The following is a 21,208-nucleotide window of genomic DNA, read 5'->3' as shown; positions in this document are numbered from 1 at the left end:
AGAATTTTTTTTCAATCAAAATGAGTGAATGGCTGCATAAATACTGTGGTGGATTCGCAAGAAACTGGGTTTCCCTCTCAAAATTTAGACGAAGTAAAATCCTTCTCGTATGACTGTTCTAGTATTTAGGCTGTGTCCTTCAGCTTTCTGCTTTACAAGTCACAATCAAGTGATCGAAGGGCTTTGAGCAACCTTGAATTCCTCGAGGGCTAGTGAGTAGACAGTGGTTGTTAAAGGAGAGGCCATTCAGATGTTTGTTTTGTTCTACTTCTGGTGAGGAAGGATTGTAGATTTTCTTTTCTTAACTACAAGTGAACAATACCTAAGTTCAGTATGTGGAGGTTTATGAAAATGTCCTACTTTTCGTTTCTTATTCCCATATTTCCAAAAAATAAAATCTGGATTTTTGTTTTAAGTCCTGTGTGTCAGTGTTATTTTGGATTTGCTGTATGCTAGAGTTGATATGGAGCGGATGTTCAAACTAGGCAGGATCAACAGACTTTACACAATATATCAAAACTTGATGACAAACATACAACTTTGAATCTGTGAACCAGACTGTTTTGAAATCCTGCTACTATCCTCAGGTGACAGACTACAAGACACTTAATAGAAGAGACTATCATGGTTTTTGATGCTTTTTTTCACCATGAACAATGATATTTTAATTAGAAATCGTGGGGCTTCAGTTTATTGTTGACATATAGTTTCAATTGGCTTATTGAGGACAGATGCTTGAAATTCAGCAATCCTTCCTCTGTTATGTAGGCAACACACAATGCCTTGTAAAAGGAGAGGAACAGGCGAGTGCCCAGTCCTGTGCACGTTTGACTTGAGAATTGTGTGAAGGTCACTGGAATGTTGGTTTGGAATAGCTCAGCCAGTCACTGCCTGTCTCAAACTAAGTATTGTAACACGCCCACAAGAGAAATGGAAGTAGTGGTGACTAAAATGCTTTTTTTTCTAAAAGTCCATTAGGACTCTTATCTCTATACTGTTAGAATGGCGGTCTGCTTTGTCCTTGTTGTGAAAGGTTTAACAAAGTATGTCTGAAGTTGGCGTAGCTGGGCCTTGAACTGAAAATAAGTGACCTTGAGATACGGTTGCTGTTGGCTGTTCAAGGGGTGTGATTAATCCATTGGGTGGGAATGGGTGCAGGCTATGAAAAAATTTTGTTATACTTGCTAAGTGTTTCATAACTTTAGAGGGGTTTTCTACCTTGAATATAATTGCCTTCTGTACACTTTGTAATATGGATGTATGGTTGCAATTTATGAAAATAACTGATAAGGAGATTGATTTTTTTTATGTATTGTAATATGCTGAAAATGTTTTTAAAGAAATTGGGGCCATCAAGGAACAACTCCAGGATTGTTGTGATTTCTTACGATACTAGCTGCTGCATGCACACTAAAGACGATGAGTTGACCTCATGTAATTTGCCTATGATGACAGATTTGGTTACAAGGACAAGTAGAGAATCGAAAATATGTCAATTTATTGGAGTAACTGCACAAAACTAGGACTTGAACATAGTTTAAAATGTTCTTTGTAAGTTTCCCTCATTTTTTAAAAGATCAACAGTGCTCCAATATTACCGTTATGAGTTATATTACTTTGGAACTGTCTACCTCTGAAAGCAGTAGAGGCAGGGTCACTGAATATTTTTAAGGTGGAAGTAATAGATTTTTATTGAGCAGTGAATTAAAGGTTGTTCAAGGTAAGTGGAACAGTGGAACTCAATGCAGATTAACCATGATTTTATTGGTTGGCAGAACAAGCTTGATGGGACAAATGGCCTCTTCCTGTTCCTGTCTCTTGTCTTGTCTTAATAAAAACCAAAAGAATTGCAGATGCTGTAAATCAGGAGCAAAAACAGAAGTTGCTGGAAAACCTCAGCAGGTCTGGCAGCATGTGTGAAGGAAAAAACACAGTTAATGTTCCTCAGAAGGGTCACTAGACCCGAAATGCTGACTCTGTTTTTTCCTTCTCAGATGTTGCCAGACCTGCTGAGCTTTTCCAGCAACTTCTGTTTTCATACCTTGTCTTACCTGTCTGAAACTTCATGTTGTTCGGAATCACAGTAGCTATGTATAATTCACGTCAATGTGAATTAATTCTTTGGGAGACACTGTGATGTATAACTCATTGCCATTGTGCTGAATATATGTTAATCTTTAAGAATGGTGTCCCTCCAAAAATTAAGATTTCCCTATTAAATACAGAGGAAGTATTGCCTGTGTAGGGCATTTGTTTCTTCCAGATTAGACAAGGGGACATTGATATCATAAGGTAAATAAGTTGTTGTGTCCAATTGACATTTGTTTTCGATCAGCTCCATCTACAAGCATTCTTGGAATGTTTCTTGGTCTTGCTCTGATCCATCTCCAGAAACAATTAATTGTCTCAAGTACATTTCAGCTAACCCTTCAGAGTCCCAGACTCTCAAAGCCTTTGAGTTAGTGTTCTTTTGTTTTTCTTCAACTTTCACATGATTCTGTTGCATTATTGTTGGTTCCACATAATGTCCTCATTATTTACATTGCAGCACCCACCATTTTAACAAAATGTCAGAATATACTTGTGCATGAAATTCTTACATTGCCAGGATAAGTTTGTTGCTAAATGCAATATAAAAATATTTTCAGTAAGTAGCAACCACATATCTGGAGGCATGCAGTGCTATAATGTAGTAATCAAAGATAGCATTTTATTCTGGGAAGTGCCGGCACTGTCCAAAACCCTCCCACGGCATAGCTCTTTATATTGCTGCCGTTCTGATATTGTTGATTCTGATTGGCCCAGTTTTTTTTCTTAGTGGTAGGGTGTGGGGAAGAGGGGTGGAAAGGATGATATTCACTGAGTTCCTTCACAGTGATGCCTGCATTACTAACCTTACTGTTTGAAACTGTCAACATTCTGTAAGATGAGAAGAGTATTACCCAAAAGGCCCCAGGTCTTTGATTACTCTGTAACAAATTAAACTGCAATTAGATTTTATATTGATCAAGACTGGTTAATTCATTTACTGAGAACGGACTACAATTGACTAAGGTTAAATAATCTCACTGCTCATGCGTAGCTCTTATTGTCAAAGTTAATGTAACAATGTTCATGCTTCAGGTGCAAATAGATAGTCAGTGTCCAAGTTTTTGCTTTTTGACAGGGACAACTATTTAAAAGGTGACCAAGGGATAATTTCTCCTCTTACTGGGCTTATAATTCTCTCTGTGGTAGGAGAGCAGTGTGTTTATAGAAGTTTCTCGTTCACAGTGATGAATGAAACTTCACAGTATCTTCTCTCCAATTGGGCTCCTCCATCAAATGGTTAGCAAATCAATAAAGCAAAATAATTAGAGGAGATAAATTTACAGACAGGAGATGAAGCACCAGTTGTTCAGAAGCTTTTCTGGAAAAAAAAATGTCATTTTTTAGTGCAGTACTTTGAGGGCAGAAACATGTAAGATGTATACTGCTTTATGATGTTTTATCATTGTTCTAAATGTTTACATTTGTGTTTCTTTCAGGTTCACATATTTATGGTTAGCATTCTGACATTTTATAAACAAAATTAGAGTATACAGAAGTGCCTTGGTTGCATGCGTTCTGGACTGCCAAGGCTAGGGTATATTTCCAGATGGTGATAGAAAGTCCCAATTCCTGGAGTGATCTGCCATTTGTGACAAATTCAGCTGTCTATTTTTAGTCAGAGATTGGGTGTCTTCCTGTCTCAGCAATTAAAATAGGCCCATTTCCTCAAATGCCAAATTGCTTTGTTTCCCATTATTACAAGCTATTTGGTGTTTTGGAAAGCAGAGAAGAGCTTTACCAATTGCTGTTTGTTGACTACTTTGCATGATCTTCTAGGGTTACAGCCAAAACCGGTGTACACTACCTCCCTGCAGCACTACAGTATTGTGTACATAGAAATGTTGTATCATCAAATATTGTGAATACATATACATAGTTGTTGTGGCCAACAATAGGATGTGCTGTTGAGATTTCATTTTTGATGTATGTCATTGATCTCGCTCTCGCCCTCTTCCCCCAACAATCCCTTCAACACTGGCCACTGCATCCTTTCTGTAAGACTACTTGTTTTAATTGCTGGTTACACTAAGCATAGGGAGTAAGAATAACACATATTACTGAATGACCATTTACTTTTTGGAACATACTGAAAAAAATGTTTGTTTGTCTGAGAACTCGCAAATAAAAGTCATATCGGTTGTAGTTGTGATTCAATATCTGACATTGAAATTATGATCATGGGAACAGGATGTCGCATTACAAATGCTTCCTTAACATAATTAACAGTAGCTTGGATCTAAATCATGAAGTTTAGGGTCAAGCCTCACTTGTGCAAAAACTGGGCTAACTACTATAGTGTAGTATTGCCAAGAGTTTCATGCTTTAGATGTGACAATAAAAGCAGAATATTGATTCCGTGATGCTGTATTAAAACATGTGCAGTCTGAAGAAGAGCAACATCTTGGTTAACACTGCTCCTCCCAGTTTAGTTATTTATTTTGTTGTTGTTTGTCAATTGTGTTGTGCACAAAATGGCATCTGCATTTGTCCTCATAAGTGACCAAAGCTCCAATTAATGCAGCATATGTCAAGGAAGTTGGAATATTTAAGATAAAGAAACTGTGTTTAAATGCAAGGTTTCTCTGAACTGATTAACTTTAGAACTTAGAGCAAAATTCCTGAGTTTCAAATGGCCTGATCCCTTATTGAAGAATCTACAAACTCACAGCACAGCACTACTCATAAAATTAGTTCCAAATTAGACAACTTGGAAGAAGTATGTAAATGACTGTTGCAGTGCAGTAGGAATTGAAGTACGCAGGGGAACTTTATCCTTTGTCTGACCTACGAGTACTCGACTAGATAGAAAACTGTGCTGTCTATGCATATAAACTAACATATGCTGTTCTTGACCTTGACAATAAGTTTGAGTGCAAAATATTCAGTGTATGTAATGGGAACCTGTTAATTTATAATCCCATATTGAAAGTTGCAGTTACTTTGAATGTTGCAAGACTGGAAAATTTGACTTGCTAAACGAGCTTTTTGCTGCAGCTCAAATGTCAAAGTATCTTGATGATCTACAGGTGTCAGCATATTTATACTTCTGTTTCCAATACAGCCTTTTCTCTTTTACAGCTTTCTTGTATTGGACTCATTCTAGGTTGTTGCTGTCCCATTGATCAGCCTGTCATCTGAATCAAGGTATATTATATTTCTTTTCAAAGGAAAGATTTTCTCGTCCAATGTGCAAATAAAGCACAAAATTAAACATTTATAGTTAAGCGCCATATAACTCATAAAACTTTTGCCCAGTCCAGGAATGCTGTAACCATCCAGGTAAAACAGCATAGCAGAAACTCTGTCAGGCACATGAAGCCATTTAGTGTAGTACAATTCAAGACTTTTCAGGTATTGATGCCTCCTTAGTTTATATGCAGCAAGACCTGGAGAACATTCAGTTTTTGACAGATAAGTGACAAGTAACAATCATATCTCACAGGTGCCAGACAATGGTCATCTTTGACGAAAGAAAATCTAGTTATCTGCCCATGCAATTCAATGGCATTACCAACACTGAATCACCCATGACCAATGTCCAGTCGATGATAATTAACCAGAAGTTTAACTCTGCCAGCCACATTAATACTCAGGCTACAAGAGAAGTCATGGGCTGGGAATTCTGTAGAGAGTAACTCTTTCTAAGTGCCCTCATTCCTCTGAACTGCAAGGCAGAATTCTGGAGCTTAATGAAAGTCTCTCCACTTGCCTAGGTGACTACAGCTCCAACAACACTCAATTATGATATCAGCCGAAACAAAGCAGCTTTCTCGATTTGACATTTAACTCAACCGTTTTTATGTGTTCACTCCATTCCTCACTGCTGCACAGTGTGTACCATTTACAAGATGCATTTCAACAATCTGCCATTGACAGCATCTTCCAAACCTGTGACCTCTAGCAGCAAGGAGGCCATGCCCGTAATCGCATGGGAACACGACCACCTGCAAATTCAACCCCAGGTCTCTCTCATCCTAACATAGAACTACACAACATCACTTTTATTTATCATTGCTGGGAATAAAACCTGCAATGCCCTCCCTAACAACTATATGTATCGTGGTACCACAAACACACACAATGAATCATAGAATGGTCCTAACACAGGAGGCTACAGAGTGGGCTTTTGAATCCATGTCAGTTTTCTATAAAGCAAGCCCAATCAGATCCATTAGTGCTGCCTAGTACCTGTGAATTCTGGCTGCCTCTATGAAATCATTGTACCTATGCAGATGTTAGACTATGAACAATGTGGCAGATGAACCAAGGGGAGAATGTGTGCAAAGTAGCAAAGATAAGAGGAAGAAAAGTGTAGCAATTCTAGTATTTTATAAGTACCAGCGATATATAATAAACTTCCTGATTTTGGTTTAACAGCAGTATTTCTACAATGTTTGGTAAGTGAAGGATATGAATGTGAAAGTCAGGTGAGGTTTGATTATGACATTGTCTTTATTGAGTAGAACTTTACTCACAAAATATTCAGTAGATTAGATTCCCTACAGTGTGGAAACAGGCCCTTCGGCCCAACACCGCCCTTGAAGCATCCCACCCAGACCCATCCCCCTGTAACCCACACACCCCTGAACACTGCGGGCAATTTAGCATGGCCGACCCACTTAGCCTGCACTTCTTTGGACTGTGGGAGGAAACTGGAGCACTCAGAGGAAACCCACACAGACACGGGGAGAATGTGCAAACTCCACACACAGTCGCCCGAGGTTGGAATCGAACCCAGGTCCCTGGTGCTATGAGGCTGCAGTGCTAACCACTGAGCCACCGTGCCGTCCCAGATGTTTCTCTCCCTTTCTGTTTTCTTGCTATCTCACTGTGCAATTTCTGGGTTTGACACCTTGCTCAGAATTCTATGTAATTCTCTTGCAGATCTAATATTCTATGATTCTATGATGGTGGTGTATACCATCTTTTGTTTTTTATAGCAATCCTCCTTATGTGGGCATAGTACAGTTGTTCATAACAAGTAGAACCTCTTCCTACAGCAACTGTTTCCATGTTGCATCTTAACATTTCCTGTCTGTGATTTGAAATTTATCCAAGGTAGCTGTTTGTCTGCAACATAACCCCAGAGTTTGTGCTTTTAAAATGCTTCATGTCTGAAGTTCCTGTTTTTGTAATCTTCTGAGCGCACAACAATTGTAGGTGGTACTGCTTCCATTGTACTACTTTGCCTCAATACCCTGTATATTTGTACATTACACTGTGGAATCTATGCTGTTACCTTGAGGAAAGCTACAAGATGAACTGTTCTCATTAAGAGCAGTTGACAAATTTGTTTTGTTTTAACCTTACCTGATCCAGTATTGCTAAGCATTTGGAAGGTATACAACTCGCCACTGCACAGTCAGATGTCATACCGATATCACAGTCCGCTATTCATCTCTGCAAACCTTCAGGAAATGGAGATCCACACAGAAACATTGGAATGAGAAGCCGGAGTATGCCATTCAGTCTTTCAAGCTTGTTTTGCCCTTCAGATCCCCTATATCAATGCTATATTCCGGCTTTCTCCACATACTCCATGATGCCTTTAAAATCTAAAGGTGTATCTAGCTCTTTCTTGAATATGATCAGTGACATAGCTTCCACAGACTTCTGTGTTAGAAAATTCCACAGTTCATTATCCTTGTGAGTGAAGATTTTTCTTCCCTCAATTCAGTCCTAAATGGTCTTCCCTGGCTGTAGTCTCCTCAGCTGGAGAAAGCATCTTCCATGTACCTAGTCTTTCCAGCTCTGCTAAAATTTCAGAAGTTTTAATGTGACCCCCATCTCAACTTTCTAAACTTGACTGAATTACATGCACAGTCAAACCATTCTCTTTTCATAACACAATTCTACCATCCCTGATATCAACCTAATGAATCTACACTGCACTCCTTGTATGACAAGTATTCTTTCTTATGTTATAAGCAGCATTCCCTCTGATTTTCTTTTCTGGCTGCCTGGTCCTCTAAGATCTGTGCACACAGTGACTTCTGGAACCAGAAGTCAATGCCATGTGCTGACACCAATCAGTGCTGAGAATGTACATTGCTACCTACTTTGTTCTCCCCACCAACTAAACATCATACACTACTTCAGGTCTTACCAAAGCCCTGTGTAACTGCAGTAAAGCATCCTTCTAAACTCGAAATCCTCTTGCAATGAAGGCCAATGTACCATATGTCTCCCTAATTGTAGCATTATATTCTGCATTCTGTTCTATTACCCTGATGTACTTACATAAAGTGTAATTTGCCTGTTTAGAATGCAATAGAATACTTTTCACTGTACCTTGATACATGTGACAATAGTAAGTAAATTAAATGAACCTTGGTTTAAAAAGTGGTTAGCACTGCTGCCTCACAGTGCCAGGTACCAAGGTTCAATTCCACCCTCGGGCAATTATCTGTGTGGAATTTGCACTTTCTGTTTGCATCCCGGTGCTCTGGTTTTCTCCTAAAGTCCAAAGATGTGCAGGGTAGGTGGATTGGCCATGCTAAATTGCCCATAGTGTCCAGGGATATGTAGGTTAGGTGGATTAGACATGGAAAATCCAGTGTTACAGGATACGGTAGAGGGTGAATCTGGGTGGGATGCTCTTCAGAGAGTGGGTGCGAACTTATTAGGCTAAATGGCCAGTTTTCACACAGTGGGAATCTGTTCTACAAATCAAATCAAATAGTTGCACCTGGTGCCTACTTTCCTTAACTGGTATACAGGATGCCCAAATCCTCTTGTATATTCACATTTCCTGATATTATCACTCTTCCTTTTTCACACTTAAGTATATAACTTCGTATTAGCCACTTTTGTTCAACATATAGCAGGTGTTGGCCCACTCAGCTGGTTTAAATCATCTTAAAGCCTCTATATATCCCAGAAAACTGTTGCATTTGGTTCCCTCATACAGGTCACGTAAATGTGAGGTTTTATGTCACTTTTTCTGAGCTGCCACGTTAATTCTGCTTTTCCCCTCAGATGCTGCCAGAACTTTTAAATTTCGCAGCAATTTGTGTTTTATTTTTGTCTCCAATCTCCAGCATTATCTTATTTTACTCAAATATGTGTATTGTGTACATGTTTTCATCTGTTTCAACTGAAAAACGCAATCCAGTGTCAGACTAGGTAAACATGACAACAGAGTAGTAAGGGAATGCAACGCTTTGCCTGCAACGGTAGTAGATTCGCCAACTTTAAGTACATTTAAGTTGTCATTGGACAAGCATATGGACGTACGTGGAATAGTGTAGGTTAGATGGGCTTGAGATCGGTACGACAGGTTGGCACAACATCGAGGGCCGAAGGGCCTGTACTGTGCTGTAATGTTCTATGTTCTATTATTCGCAACAAAAACAAACTTTGCATTTTAAAACAACCTCTGACAGTCAGCATGCAAATCTTGATGAAGGTAAAAGAAATCTGCTGAAACCCATAGTGTATTAAACGTATACAGAGTGGCAGCAGTTCTTGGAATTAAGTATCAGTCATTTCAACTCCCCCTCCCATTCCTCAGACGACATGTCCATCCTAAGCCTCCTGCAGCCAAAGGTTGCAGGAGCAGCAACTCACATCCTGCTTGGGAACCCTGCAGCCCAATGGTATCAATGTGGATTTCACAAGCTTCAAAATCTCCCCTTCTCCCCACCGCATTCCCAAAACCAGCCAAACTCGTCCCCGCAACCCTAACCTGTTCTTCCTTTTGCCTATCCCCTTATTCCACTTCAAGCCGCACCCCCATTTCCTTCCTACTAACCTCATCCCACCCCCTTGACCTGTCCATCCTCCCTGGACTGACCTATCTCCTCCCTACCTCCCCACCTATACTCACCTTAACTGGCTCCATCCCCGCCTCTTTAACTTGTCTGTCTCCTCTCCACATCTTCTCCTCTATCCATCTTCGGTCAGTCTCCCCCTCTCTCCCTACTTATTTCAGAACCCACTCCCCATCCCCCTCTCCTCCCTAACCTGTTCTTCCTCTCACCTATCCCCTCCTCCCACCTCAAGCAGCACCTCCATTTCCCACCTACTGACCTCATCCCGCCTCCTTGACCTGTCCGTCCTCCCCGGACTGACCTATCACCTCCCCCCTATACTCTCCTCTCCACCTATTTTCTCCTCTATCCATCTTTGGTCTGCCTCCCCCTCTCTCCCTATTTATTTCAGAGCCCTCTCCCCATCCCCCTTTCTGAAGGGTCTAGGCCTGAAAAGTCAGCTTTTGTGCTCCTGAGATGCTGCTTGGCCTGCTGTGTTCATCCAGTTCCACACCTTGTTATCTCTGTCATAAGGAACTGTTGTTTTAAATGTCCTAGTGTGATATAATGCTACCAGAATATAATTACACCTTCTCACTTCAAACAATTGTATTTTGCATAACCTAAAATTAGAATTTCTCCTAACAAGATATAGTTTGCACTTTTTAAAATACTGAGTTATACACAATCCTGTTGGGCTCCAGGCATCTTCCTGTAGCACAACGCTGTCATATTCCTGAAGAACTTTGGTAATGCTTACTAAGTCTTGCACTGACTGGATATGAGAACAAGAGCTGGCTATTCAGCCACTAGTGCCTGCTGTGTCATTTAGTAAGAGTGTGGCTGACCTTTTACATCATCAACTCTACTTTCTCATAATGTCTTCATTCCCTTAGTGTCCAAGAATTAGTCAATTTCTGTCTTGTATGTATCACCAGAGACCTTTTAGAGTGGAGAAGGCTAAAGTTGCACAATACTGAATGAAGGCATTTCTCCTCAACTAAATTTTAAACCGACACACACTTATCCTGAAACTATGACCTTTTAATTTTCAATTCTCCAGATAGGAAAATGTGCTGTATTTACCTGTCACGTCAATCTCTCTAAGAATTTGCTTAATTAGAATTTTATGTCTAATTTTTCTAAAACTAATGAATAATGTACTTGATCTCTCCTCATTGGACAACATCTTTGTTCCAGAAATCAATCTTGTGAATCTTCTTTACATTTTCTGTAAGACAACTGTATTTTTACATGGGCAAAAATCAAATCTGTACTGTTTAATCAAAGCTGGAAACAGTTGCACCCAGACTTCCTTACTCTTACACTGCGAAGAGGGAAACAGTGTATGATAACATCCAATTTGCCTTCATAATTGCTTATCGTATCTGCATGTTAATTACTTGTATTGAAATAGCACCTTCAATATAATAAAACATCCCAGTAGATTAAAAGGCATTTTCAAACAAAATATGATACCAAGCCTTAAAAGCTGTTTTTGACAAAAGCACAATATGCAGATTCTAGAAATCTGAAATAAAAACAAGATGGGTGTCAGGAATACTGGGCAGGTCATTCGGCTTCTGCGGAGAGGTCAAAGTGAACATTTCAAGTAAATGACCTTTTGTTCTCATGAAAGGTGATTGATCTGAAGCATTGATTCTAATTCTGTCTCCACAGATGGTGCCTGACCTGAATCTTTTCAGAATTTTCTGTCTACAGTTAAGGAGATAATAGATCAGATGACTAATAGCTTTGTCGAAGAGATAGATTTAAAGGACTGTCTTAGGACTGAATTAGAAAGATGAAGAAATTTAGGCAAGGAATTGAAACAGGTAATGTTAGAGATCAAAATAGGCAATCTTAGAACAAACGCACAGTATTCTGAAGATGAGTCATACTATACTCAATGTTAACTATGTTCCTCTTCCCAAAGATACTGCCAGACATGCTGAGTTTCTGCAGTGTTCTGTTTGTTTCAGATTTTGAGCGTCTGTGCTTTTATATGAGTCTTGGAGACAGCCAGACATATGTTTTAAAATTCATTTTGGTCAAACCTTGAATTTGTGAACAGTATGGTAACAGGAAGAGATGGAAACAGAGATGGTATGAACTGCAGATGCTGGAGTCAGAGATAACACAGTGAAGCTGGAGGAACACGGCAGGCCAGGCAGCATCAGAGGGGCAGGAAAGCTGAAGTTTTGGGTCAGTACCCTTCTTCAGAAAACTGGTTTTGAGCCAAGAGTCAAAGGCAGTATCTTCAGTTTTTGCTGTATTTAATCTGAGGAAATGTATGCAAAAACTGCCCTCAATGTCAGTTAAGTAGTTTGCAATATAGGGACAGCACAAACATTGAAAGGTGGTGAGTTAGAGCTGGCTGGGTGTTATCAACCTGTGTTTAGAAACCAGTCAGGAAATAGTACAGAGGAACACAGAAAATAGCAGCATTTGACAGTTCTATTCTGATCCATCATTCAACTTTGTCATGATTGATCATCCATCTCAGCCCTGTTCCCTCTACCTCCCATGTGTTTTGATTCCTTTAGTCCTAAAAACTGTATCTAATCCTTTGAAAACATTCAATGCATTGACTTCAACTTTTCTTGTTGTGGCAGAGATTTCCATGTTTTAAATTGTTAATAAATGAAAAGGATTTAGCCCACAATGTGTGGCCATAACAAAATAATGATTAATGGTCAACAGAAACTTACTTGGGGTGAATGGAAACTTAGTAAGTCAAAATAATGGCCAGGGTGATGATGTGGTGCCGAGATAACAAGGTGTGGAGCTGGATGAACACAGCAGGCCAAGCAGCATCTTAGGAGCCTAGAGGCCCGATACATCAGCTTTCCTGCTCCTAAGATGCTGCTTGGCTTGCTGTGTTCATCCAGCTCCACACCTTGTTTTCTCGGATTCATCAGCATCTGCAGTTCCTATTATCTCTGATGTGGTGCCCACCAGTTTCTAAAGGTCCGTATCATGCCAGTGAACACAGTGTGCTCCTTCTTGAGCATGGACAGGACTGCAAAACAGGAACTCGCTATTCTCTGGGTGAAGAATTACTCCTCATCTCTGTCCTAACCAGCATCCTTAAACTGTGACCCCCTCTGTTGCTGGAAACATCCTTCCTGTGTTTACCCCATCTACCTCCTTTAGAATTTTATGGGTTTCCTTGGGATCTCTTTATATTCTTCTAAACACCAGTTAATATAGTCTTAATGTACCCCGTCTTCATATGTTGGCCCTGGCTTCCTAGGAATTAGTTTGATAAACCTTTGTTGCATTCCCTCCGCAGCAAGAACCTCTTTCCTTGGATAAGTAGAACAAAACTGCACATAATAATCCAGGTGTGGTCTCACCAAAGCCGGATACAATTACAAAACATCCCTGCTCCAGAACTTGAATCCTTTCTCTCTGCGAAGGCCAAAATACCATTTGTTGCAACTGCTTGATTACTTTCAGTGACTAGTGTAGATGGGCACCCAGGTCTTGTTGCACCTTTCCCAATGTATCACCATTCAGATAATCTGCCGCCTTGTTTTTGAAAACAACGTTCGGTCATCTCAATCATATATTGTGAATAATGAAGGTACAAGTACAGATCTTAGTGGTACCATCTCCACTCAGTACGCTTTAATTTGATATGCTCATCTTTAATGTGGAGCTTTATTGAAAGCTTTCTGAAAGTCCAAGTAAACCACATGCACTGGTTTTCCCCTTATCCCCCTTAGTTACATCTTCAATTTTTCAGTACACCTTTAAGCATGATTTCCCCTTTGTAAATCCATGCTGACTCTATCTGATCCTGCCACTGTTTTCCAAGTGCTCTTCTGTTCAATATATTACAATGGATTCTAGCATTTTTCTCACCACCGATGTCAGGCTAACCAGTCTATAATTATCTGTTTTCTCTCTACATTTTCGAATAGTGGGGTTACATTGACTACCTTCCAATCCATAAGGATCATTCTAGATTCTCTAGTATTGTGGAAGATAACTTCCACGCACCCAATATTTCTAAGAGCCACCTCGTTAACTACTCTTGGATGTAGATCATCAAGCCCTAGGGATTTATTCGCGTTACTCACAGAAATTTCCCAAGACTATTTCCCTATTAATTCTAATTTGTTCAGTTGTTCTCTCTCTCTCTAGACCCTGTGCTCGCCCCTGTCTCGACACTATGTTCCCCAACGTTTTTGGGATGTTCTTTGTGTCCTCCTTTGTGGCGACAGACTCAAGTATGTATTTAATTGGCCTGTCATGTATTTGTTCCTCAACTTTTCTGTTTCTGACTGTTAAAGGACCTACATTTGTCTTCACTACACTTATTCTTTTTACATATCTACAAAAGCTTTAACAAGCAGTCTGTATGTTCTCTGCAAACTTATTCTCAAACCTTCTTTCTCCCCCCCCCCCAAGTCAATCCTTTTTTCCTCCCTTGCTGAAATGTAAGCCGTTTCCAATTCTTAGGTCTACTGCTTTGTTGGCCAATTTTTAGGTCCCTTCCTTGGATCTAATGCTATCCCTGAATTCCTTTGCTAATCTTGGGCGGGTCACCTTTTGTGTTTTTTGTGCCAGATGGGAATGAACACTTGTTGCAGTTCATTCATGCACTTTTTAAACATTTATCATTGCCCATCCACTGAGATCCTTTTTAAGTAATGTTCCCCAATTTATCTTAGCCAGCTGGCACTGATACCATTACAGTTGCCCTGGGACAACGTGTAGATTAGAAATATAAGGGGTGCTCTTATTTGGTGGACAATAGAAATGACTGTAGAAATATGAAGATAAGCTAATGATGGTGTTTTCTTGGGTACGATTAGGTAGTAAAAGTGGAACCAGACGAGTGCACTCCCACCCAGCTGGAATAGAGCAGTATTACAGAAGGGTGATGTGAACAGCTGTGTTGGAAGCTATAGATCTATGTTGAACTTCTGTCACAATTTCATTAGATGTCATTTGTGACTTTGATAAAAATTATTTTAGTAATGTAGCAGAGTTTAAAAACCTGAGCAGAATGTGTTAAACGTAGAGTTCCAAGAAAGATGGGCACAAATTTGCAAAGTGACAGAATGATCCAAGGAGCTTTGGAGTGGGAGGTTTTGGAGAATGGACAAGACTTAACAAGGCTGAAGAGGGTCAGCAGTTAGTTTCTTTCAGGAGTGAGTGATGATGCCACATTTGATTTTAGTTAAGGGGCCTGTCTCAATGCACCGTCAGCAAACTCCAGTATATTTCTTCTTAAACACAATTTTTCTCCTGTTAACGGTTGTCATTTATCTAATGTTGTGACTTCTCAATTGCCTTCTGACGACTTTAGAAACTTCCAGAAACTGAACTAGTTATGATTGTGGCTACAACAGCACGTCAGAAACTAGGAATAATGCAGTGAGTAAATTGCCTCTTGACTCCCCCTGCCCATGGCCTATAAAACACATGTCAGTAACGTAATGGAAGATTGCAGTTCCAACAACACTAAAGAATCTTCACAGTACTCAGGACAAAGCAACTTGCTGAATTTTGCCACATTAACCACCAACACATTGTGTCAGTAGTGTGTATCCTCAAGATGGATTGCAGCATCTTACCAAGACTCCTTAAAGAGCACCTTCCAAACTCACTACCATTACCATCTAGAAGGACAAGGGTGCCTGGAAACACTGCCACCTGCAAGTTTCCTGCCAGCTTCTCACCATTCATACCCTAATCGTAGTGTTCTTTCATCTTGCTGGGACAAATTCTGGATCTCCTCTGCCTATAGTATTGTCGCTTAACCATGGGACTACAGTCATTCAAGTTGGAAACTTCCTGGGTGCTGTAAAGATTCTTGGGTGGTCGTTAGAAGTGCAGTCATCTCCAGGGCAATTAGGGATGAGCCTGAATAAATTTTACTTGCAGAAGGTACCAAAACACAGCTGTCCATCTGGAAAATATCAACTAATCTTTGTACTTCACCACTTTCTGCATTCTGTTCACTAGTCCAGACCGAAAGTTGTGTGTTTTTCCAAGTCAAGTTCAGTTATTCTGAAGTTCTGTGGTGTTTTCTTAGATATATTTGCATTTGGTTTAATGTAAATAGTTTTGGGGAAAAATAAATGCTTGTTTCTACAAAGTTATTACTCTTGAAAGTATTTAATTATCCTGCATTCAGTTGGGTAAGCTCAGTTCATCATGTGATAGTTTTGAGTATAAAGTGTCAATAAATGAATAACTGGGGAAGTTCCGGGTTATAAAATGCAATGAATTTCTATTTAAAGTCACCAAAATCAAAGCATTTGTGTTTTTTGTACCCCTAATTACCCAGAGGACCGATGGAACCTATCCACTCTTGCACATTCTCCAACTTGGCGTGTCAGCCCAGATTTATCTTATTGAATAACCTGTACCACATTTACATAAAGAGTAGTCAGTTGAGTTTCTCAAGCCTGCTCCGCCACTTAAAATGATCCTGGTTGATCTCATCTTGGCCTCAACTCCACTTGCCTGTCTGCTCCCCGTAACCTTTCAACCCATTACTAATTAAAAAATGCCTATCTCCTCAAATTTATAGCTGCAGTCGCTGACACCAGCACATGTGCTGTTTGAGCATCTTCAAGATGATCTTGCACATGCAGATAGTTCCAGGGGACACAGTCCAGGAGAGGGAGAGATCAGGAGGATGGGGGTTTCAGGATCCAGTTGAGAACCAGAAGTTGAGTTGTCGGGGGCTAGAAAGCCAGGTGAAGGGGTGACTACTTCTGGGCCACCTTCCCTCCTCACTCTAAGGGATCCTTCCCCATGCCCCATTCTGCATCTGGTATGCCACTGCTGAACTTCATTTCAAAGTCATGCTCACTTCCCAGAGCACTTCTTAATTTGTGCATGACATTCCACGTAAGTTCTACTTAATGCGTATCAGCAAACACTGTCTAAATTTATTCTGGCCTCTACTGCACTCTGCTGTAGTGAATTCCATAGAGTCGCAATCCTTCGAGAGGAGTAATTTCTCTTCCTCTTCAAGTTGAAATCTGTCACCCCTTAGTCTAAAACTATGATCTCTCATTCTGGATTTTCTCCGCAAGGGGAAACATTCACTTTGCATCCACCTTATCAACTTATTTGGCATCTTCTTTCCTGCAATTAGATCTCATCCATCTAAACTCTAGCAAACATAGGTCGAAACTGTTTAATCTCTCCTCATAAGACAGGCCTTTCATCTCTGAAATTTGATGATGTTGCCTTTGCATATGGTGATTCTCTCTCATGTTGTTAAAAGTTGGAGCTAATTCTAATTTCTGTTTGCTGATATTCCACTGTTATCTCTTGGATTTTAGTGAAGTGCAATTGAACTGTGAAAAATGCAGAAACATATCTCCTTGAACTGAAGTTTTGTTTGCATTTGAAGGAGGGATCTTTAGCTGAATAAATCTGAGATCATACCTGCCAGATTGAGAATGTGCAAAAGGTTTGCAGCAAATATAAATGGGAATGAAAAATCTTCAATTGACGTATTAACGGTAAAAAGGAGTAAATGGAGGCATGGGACCAAAATACGATGCAAAGAATATGATGAGGTGCTAATTTGTTTACTCAACAAGTGATTGAGGTGTTAGGCTGCTTCTACTTAAAAGATGAATCCCTCAGATTAATTGGCATGTAGGAACATAAAAAGAGCAGTAGGCCAGTCAGCTATGAAGAGAGATTGAGTAGATTAGGATTATTTTCATTAGAAAGACGGAGATTGAGGGGGGGACCTGATTGAGGTCTACAAAATCATGAGGGGTATAGGCAGGGTGGATAGCAAGATGCTTTTTCCCAGAGTGGGGGACTCAATTACTAGGGGTCATGAGTTCAAAGTTTAAGGGAGATATGCGTGGAAAGTTCTTTACACAGAGGCTGGTGGGTGCCTGGAACACGTTGCCAGCGGAGGTGGTAGACGCAGACATGTTAGCGTCTTTTAAGATATATTTGGACAGGTAGATGGATGGGTGGGGAGCAAATGGACACAGACCCTTAGAAAATAAATGACGGGTTAGACAGAGGATCTCGATTGGCGCAGGCTTGGAGGGCCGAAGGGCCTGTTCCTGTGTTGTAATTTTCTTAGTTCTTTGTTAGCCCGTCAAGCCTCCCTGCCATTCATACAATCATGACTGATCAAACACTTCAGTGCTTTTACTTGTCCACATTCCCATAACCATGAATGCTGTTGGTAGGAAGAAATCTATTAATCTCAAATTTAAAACACATTCAAAGACCAAATCTGTGCAACCTTGCGTGGTCGAGGATTCAAACGTTTAACAACCCTCTGAGTGAAATAATTTCTCCTTGTCTGAGACCTGTGAATCCCCCTTTTTGTTTTTAAATTGTTCCCCCAATTTTAGACCCCGAATCAAAGGTAACATTTTACCTATATCTGTTCTTTACTCAGAGTGGTAAGGGGGTGGAACGCCCGGCCTGCCAATGTTGTTAACTCAGCCACATTAGGGGCATTTAAACAGTCCTTGGATAAGCATATGGATAATGATGGGATAGTGTAAGGGGAGGGGCTTAGATTAGTTCACAGGTCGGCGCAACTTCGAGGGCTGAAGGGCCTGTTCTGCACTGTATTGTTCTCTGTTCTATGTTTTCTACCCTGTTTTATCCCTTTTAAGTATTTTGTCGATTTCAGTGAGATCACCCCTCACTCTTCAAAACTTGAATGAGTACAGGTTTAGTTTTCTCTGTCTTCACAGGACAGTCTGCCACTGCAGGAACCAATTAGATGAACCTTTGTTATTACACTCCAGCTATGAGAATAATATACTGCAATGAGGAGTAAGCTCTTGCCAAAGTGGATAACCTTACATTTTTCCACACTATATTCTACCTGTCATATTGTTGATGATATACTCTGCCTAAAACCTCGTAAAGCAGCTTTACATCTTCATTTGGTGAACAGCTGGCGTTCAAGTACTAATCCTTGTGTTAACCACGAGTTACAGCCTGCCAAAGCAACAATGGCCTGTTTGTTCCTACTGATATCTATTTATTAGCCAATTGTTAATACTAATACATTACCTCCTATCCAATGTGTTTTAATCTTTCTAATAAGCCTCCTGTGGGAAACTCTTTTTAAAAAAAAAAATTCAAAAATCTAGGTGTATTACATCCATTGGTTCTCCTTGATCGATTGTATTAGTAACATGTTCAGAAAACTATAACAAGTTTGTCAAACACTCTTTTCTATTCACAAATCCATGTTCATTATGACTAATCAGATCATTATCAACCAGCTTATTTGTCCCATCCTTTATCATAAATTCAAGCATTCTACCTCCAACTGATATAAGACTAACAGACCTGTAGTGCCTTTGTTTTATCGCTCTTTTCTTAGAAATAGGATGATGTTTGTTACTTTCCTGTCCGCAGGAATAATTCGAAAATCAAAATCGCTTATCTCTATCACCTTCAACACTCTGGAGTTCAGATCATGGGGATTTATCAAGTTCTGCCATCTCTAATGTCTTCAGTACGATCTTCTCATTAATATTAATTACGTCAATTCCTCATTCTCCCTTGCCATTCGGCCCTGTAGCCCTGGGAGATTTCTGGTGTCTTCCTTAGTGAAAACAGACGCACAATAATTGTTTAGCTTCTCTCCAATTTATCTCTTCCTGATTACGAATGCTCCTGACACAGTCCTTATTTGCTTTCTTTTTATACGCCCATAAAAGCTTTTATAATCAGTTTTTTAATTGCTAGATTGCATTCATATTTAGTTCTCCCCTTCCTTATCATTTTCTTGGTCCTTCTTTGTTTTATTCTATTAACCTTTCAGTACAAGCAACTCTCCAGTGCAAGGATGTTGGTCCCGGTCCTATTAAGGTGTAATCCGCTCAGCTTGTACAGGTCAGAAGGTTAGATAGGGGGATAGGGAGAGCCTTTTTCCTAGGATGGTGATGGCGAGCACGAGGGGGCATAGCTTTAAATTGAAGGGTGAAAGATATAGGACAGATATCAGAAGTAGTTTCTTTACCCAGAGAGTAGTAAGGGAATGGAACGCTTTGCCTGCAACGGTAGTAGATTCTCCAACTTTAAGTACATTTAAGTCATCATTGGACAAGCATATGGACGTACATGGAATAGTGTAGGTTAAATGGACTTCAGATCAGTATGACAGGTCGGCACAACATGGAGGGCCGGAGGGCCTGTACTATGTCCCTTCTGGCCCAGAACCAGTACCAATTCTCCCTTTTGTCCTCCCTCCTGCACCAGTTCTCTAGCCACATTTTTAATTGATCAATCCTCCTGTTCTTATACTCACTAATATGTGGCATTGAGAATAATCCTGAGATTACTGCTCTTGAGATCCTACTTTCTAACTTCCTTTCTGTCTCCATGAAATCTGACTTCTCTTCCTACTTATGTCAGGTACCAGTGTGGGCCATGACTTCTGACTGATTTTCTTCCTGAGAGATTTTCTGTAACCACTCTGTGACATCTTTGACCTTAGCACCAAGGAGGCAACACTTTATCCTGGAGTCAAGTTCACTGCCAAAGCAAAACCTGTCTGAACATCTGACAAAGAAATCTCTATTGCTTTTCTGTTCTTCCTCCTACCCTGTAAAGCTGAGTCAGTTGTGATGCCATGGACCTGCCTCTACCTTCCCTGTTGCCCTCACCAAATTTTCAAAATACAGTAGCAATTAGTAAGCATGGTAAACTTGAACTTGAGGGACAGCTATGCTCCCTGCCTACTTTTCTTGTAGACCACCTTATAGTCATCCATTCCCTTGCTGCCTGTATGCTTCTAATCTGGGGTTTGATCATCTCCCTATATGTACTATCCACATAGTCCTCAGCCTTGCAGTAACTCCAGCTCCTTGGCAAGCTTGTGCATCCAAGTTCAGTTCCTGCCAATGTGTTGGTTTGGGACGCAGGCTATGTCCATGACTGCACTTGGCCTTTCTAATTGGCCATCTTTTAACTAAAATCTATTTGTTACCCTTTAGAATAAGTACTGAGTCACTATGAAAAGTTAACCAACTGGTTCTCAGAAAAGAGACAGAAGTCTAGAAACTTAAACACAAAGTGGACATTTGTAGATTCATTCAGAAAAGCAGTCTTAGATTTATTAATGGCAAGTCACATTCAACTAATATGGTTTTGATGAAGTAACAGGGTTTTTGAAGGTTTAATGGTTGACGTGGTATACATGGACTTCCAAAAGGAATTAGATAAAGTACTATATAATAAGCTTTTCACTTAAAAAAAAATTGCAAATACTGACAAAACTTATTCACTAATCTGCTTCCCAAGCATTGTGATTGGTCTCATGCAGGTAAGCCTTGGATCCTCTCCCACTTCCCGCTCAGTCTAGAGACTACGCTTCTTTCAGTAAGTCT

The 21,208-nt window shown here is 40.1% G+C and overlaps 1 protein-coding gene across 9 annotated transcripts in view; it reads left to right on the top strand.

The window, feature by feature from the left end:
* nfyc (nuclear transcription factor Y, gamma) overlaps window positions 1–21,208 on the top strand; it is a 99,352-nt gene that overhangs the window by 7,587 nt on the left and 70,557 nt on the right. For 4 of the 9 annotated variants that reach the window (XM_048558284.2, XM_059654244.1, XM_059654243.1 and 1 more), the window contains exons 2-3: window positions 5,170–5,235; window positions 13,995–14,080. The exons of 3 other annotated variants lie outside the window; for them this stretch is intronic. In XM_048558284.2, the coding sequence (XP_048414241.1) occupies window positions 14,023–14,080 (58 nt within the window). In that variant the 5' untranslated portion in view covers window positions 5,170–5,235; window positions 13,995–14,022. The remainder of the gene's footprint in view (window positions 1–5,169; window positions 5,236–13,994; window positions 14,081–21,208) is intronic. 2 more of the 9 variants (XM_048558287.2, XM_048558285.2) reach the window with 1 other exon arrangement.

Source organism: Stegostoma tigrinum, chromosome 24 (assembly GCF_030684315.1).
Source record: "Stegostoma tigrinum isolate sSteTig4 chromosome 24, sSteTig4.hap1, whole genome shotgun sequence".
Classification (NCBI taxonomy): domain Eukaryota; kingdom Metazoa; phylum Chordata; class Chondrichthyes; order Orectolobiformes; family Stegostomatidae; genus Stegostoma; species Stegostoma tigrinum.
The sequence above is the reverse complement of the archived record's forward strand: the minus strand, read 5'-3'. Positions and strand labels throughout refer to the sequence as shown.